General features: G+C 45.6%; 1 protein-coding gene across 1 annotated transcript; it reads left to right on the plus strand.

Moving 5' to 3' along the window:
• Positions 1-2194: 2194 nt before the first annotated feature.
• On the plus strand, positions 2195-3498 carry LOC125502731 (R3H domain-containing protein 2; the record flags this gene model as incomplete). The annotated part of the gene is given in 7 exon segments (XM_048661878.1): positions 2195-2208; positions 2269-2369; positions 2423-2610; positions 2670-2789; positions 2842-3041; positions 3097-3238; positions 3298-3498. Coding segments are annotated over 6 exon segments (920 nt in total), but the record flags the coding sequence as incomplete, so codon positions are not given.
• Between the last annotated feature and the right edge of the window lie 117 nt (positions 3499-3615).

Below are 3615 nucleotides of genomic sequence, written 5' to 3' on the forward strand. Positions count from 1 at the left end.
GTTACTAACTATCGGTCGTAATGGAATGTTTTCCTTATGAAGCTTTGGTAGGCCATATATAAATGGTGCTCGGCCATTGTTGCAAGATAGTGTTCCTTTCAAATTATCTGTTATGAATTTCTTTTTATGCCAGTTGCTGCTTTGAATTTGATTGTCCTAACTAATCACCTGTTAGGCCTAATTCATTTTAGAATGTTTTAAAGTATTGCAATTGTGATGTATTTTAATGTGGGATATGATGAGGCTGTTGACGAACTGTGATTGTTTTTTAAATTAATTTAAGGTTCTAAAATGTTATTTTAGAAAAACTGATGATTGTGGAAAAATACACCGAAACGTATTTTAATTGATAAATAGCGACAATAAATGGCTGAAACCCAGGAATTAATTTTGATTTGGAATTGAAACACAGTCAGGAAAGTATATACAATTATTGATGCAATCATGCCTGTGTCGTCAGCAACCGTACTTGTGGAGAATTTGCCGGAACTGGAGCGATTAACAAGTTCAACTTCCTCCCCAAGCAGGGTGGTTTAGAAACCTGTCCAGATTACGTAAACAACCCCCGTTTTTCGAAAGGCGATCACGTTCCGAGAAATCGAGCCGAAATTTCGCGGTAATTTCTAATCGATGCGCCGAACGACGACTTACACGCGCCGTGCGATGATCGATTCGGATGCCGAGCGTCGCGACGTCAAGTTCGACTTGGGGGGAAAATCTGGTTCAGTGGGTCTGCTCGGCTGGATTCGACATGTTCTAGCTGCCTTTGGAACTTCTGGATGGTCCGACGGTTTGTTGTTGTTGTTTTCCGCCAAGTGCTAGTTGGTAAGTGAAACTGTTTATCTTACCTGCAAGCAGTCAGCAAACTTACCCCCGATTTCTCGTTGTTGGTGGTTGTGGAAACATCAAGTTCTTTCATACTTTTCAGTCAGTAGTAGCCTCCAAAATGCCGCGTTTTCCTCATTGTTTGGATTAAAGTCTTTTGCGGGCAATTAATTACCGCTGCTTGGTCGTTTAGTGCGAAAAATCCATTTCAGATTCAATTTGCCCCTTTTATAGAAGGGTTTCTCATCTGTAATGAAATGCCATAGATGTGCTTTGGGGTATTTTAACGGGCAAGTTGATTAAATGTTGTTGCTTTGTCGGGACCAGACCCGGTTTTTCAAGCGCCAACAATCAAAAATCTAGTTGTATGTGGGAAAATAGACCATAAACATTTTTATTTTGATTGGGTTAATCGAAATGTGGCGGTCGTTATGGATGGCCCCCGGTAACACAAGCGCGGGTTAAAGACGAAGCGACGCCGTAGTCAAGAGCGAGCGCAACATACAGCAGTTGCAATGAACTCTTGGCTGTCTTTGTCGCACGCATGTTAGATACGAGGGGCAGGCATAAATTACATTGAGCCTGTACAGGCGAAATTAGTGGATGTTTTTTGAAATTCCTGTCAGCACATTCTGCTAGGATGTGTTTTCTAATTGAACGATTTTGAACTGGGAACAATTGCGTGAAAGCACAGTCCAATTGAAGGAAAACTCTCGGGGCTTCAAGATACACTCTTGTACACTCGAGCAGGATTTCCAGTGGGTCTTTGTCCTAGTTTGATCGCAGCGATGTTTTTACCGACTACGACAAGGAACTGAAACAGTTGCCAGACGAGATTAAATCGGCTCGGTTTAGCCCGTGTAAATTAGTTGGCTGATTAGCAGCTCCCTTGCCAAAATTCGCATCGACGCTTTCGACGTCCGATGAATATTCCCAAAGCTCGACGCCGTTACGTCACCGGCTCGACCATTGGCTTCCAGCCAGGTATTTATCACTGTTGCCAACATTTGACTGGAATCGCCAATTAGCCGGCCAGAGCCGGAAGAAAACGCTCTCAAGTCAAGCGCAAGTTACAAATGTTAAATCCACTGGGGGGTGCCTGAACTGAGGTTTCTGAGAAGTTTTAGAAACATTGCAACAACGTGTAAAGTCAAGCGAGGCACTTGCGAATTTTGAATGGAATCGGTAGCAACAACCCGGCCAGGGTTTCCTGATTTTTCATGCCATTCGCTCACGTGTTCGTATGTTGAGGAAATTGGAGGCACATAAACGAGTTTGAATCAGATCGCGCACATATTTATCGGTTTATGAGGTTTCTAAAAAGTTTTTTATTACAGTTTACACAAGCTGGAGTTCTAAAGCCACGTATTGACGCATGGACCGGTAGGCTTGCAATGCTTGGATGCAACTGTAAATTAATTAGCGCTGCATTTGGGGTTTCAGCTCTTTGATCGACCGCAACTTCAGTTAACAGAATGAGACCACGGAGCTCGGAAATGAAGGCCGCAGATGAAGATCAATCAATTACGCCTTGCAGAGGACGGGTGAGTGTCGGGAGGGTTTCTTGAGCACATGGAAACTGTGTTTTTGATTGCAGCCCACCTCCAAGCTGAAGGTTCTAGGCAGAAGCCATGCAATGCGCGAGGAGCAGTCGCCTCCAAGGGAGCCCGCAGCTGAGGAAAACGCTGCCCAACTCCACTCGCCTCCCACAGTGATTCTCAGTCCGTCGCCCGTTGATGAGGAAGTGAGTACTCATGAGTCGCCCTCTAGAAGTTCAAGCGCACGGTAGGTGAAACTCCCCGGTTTTGAGGGCTGGCGGTCGTTTGAACGTTTCGCCATTTCAGGACTTCACACTGCGAGGGCAATGATGGCTACGAACGGCTGCACCCCCTTGAAATTGACTCCAGTCCCAAACGCACCGCCACTGAATCGGAGAAGTGTTCCGCAGCCGTTAGTTTCCAAAAGTAAGACGAGTGTTTTGTCAAGAATTGCCAGCAAGAAGAGTTTTTCTTGTAGTAGAAACTTCTGCGATTGTCAGCACCAAACATGCATCAAGTGCTTGAAAGACCGAGGCGGGAACAACAACAATCACAGCAACATGAACCACAACGTGTTGCACGTGGGCAGGAACAGGGGCAAGCTGCGGCAACAGTCCTCCTCGCAAACGAGCCTGAGCTTTGAAAGTTCATCTGGAAACAGTCCCTGTCTTTCCAGAGGTGAGCAGCCAGCGCTGTTTTAACATGGGATTTGAGGCAACTGTTCAAATTCCAGATAGTAGTGCAGACCATTACACGGACACAACTGGGGCTGATTTGGAGCGGTTCATTCCAGCCACCATCAACAGGTGTGCTAAGGATCGGGCGCTGATGTTGCGCATTGAAGAGGAGCTGCTCAGTCTCATTCACGATCAATTGTAAAAGTCTTTCATCGGTGATCAGAGTCAGTGGGTTGATTTGGGCGTGTTTTTTTCAGTCAGAGCCATTACAAGTTTCCGCCCATGTCGAGCTATCATCGCATGCTCGTGCATCGGTGTGCAGCCTACTTTGGAATGGACCACAACATTGACCAGCTGGGCAAGTGCATTATAGTGAACAAGACGAAGAACACTCGCCTGCCCGAGGTGCGATTTAAGGACCACATCAAGGAGATGTTCAATGACGAGCCACCCAGAAGGTAACTACTGTTTCTCGTTATATGGCTACAGGCGGGGTCTTCTGTTATCTATGAAATTAGAAAAATGATCGTCGTTTTGTGCAAGGGTGGCACAAGATTGTTCCAAATTTCATGTTT

The sequence above is a fragment of the Dendroctonus ponderosae genome, unplaced genomic scaffold (assembly GCF_020466585.1).
Source record: "Dendroctonus ponderosae isolate FM_Combo_2020 unplaced genomic scaffold, Dpon_F_20191213v2 Dpon_F_20191213_10, whole genome shotgun sequence".
Lineage (NCBI taxonomy): Eukaryota > Metazoa > Arthropoda > Insecta > Coleoptera > Curculionidae > Dendroctonus > Dendroctonus ponderosae.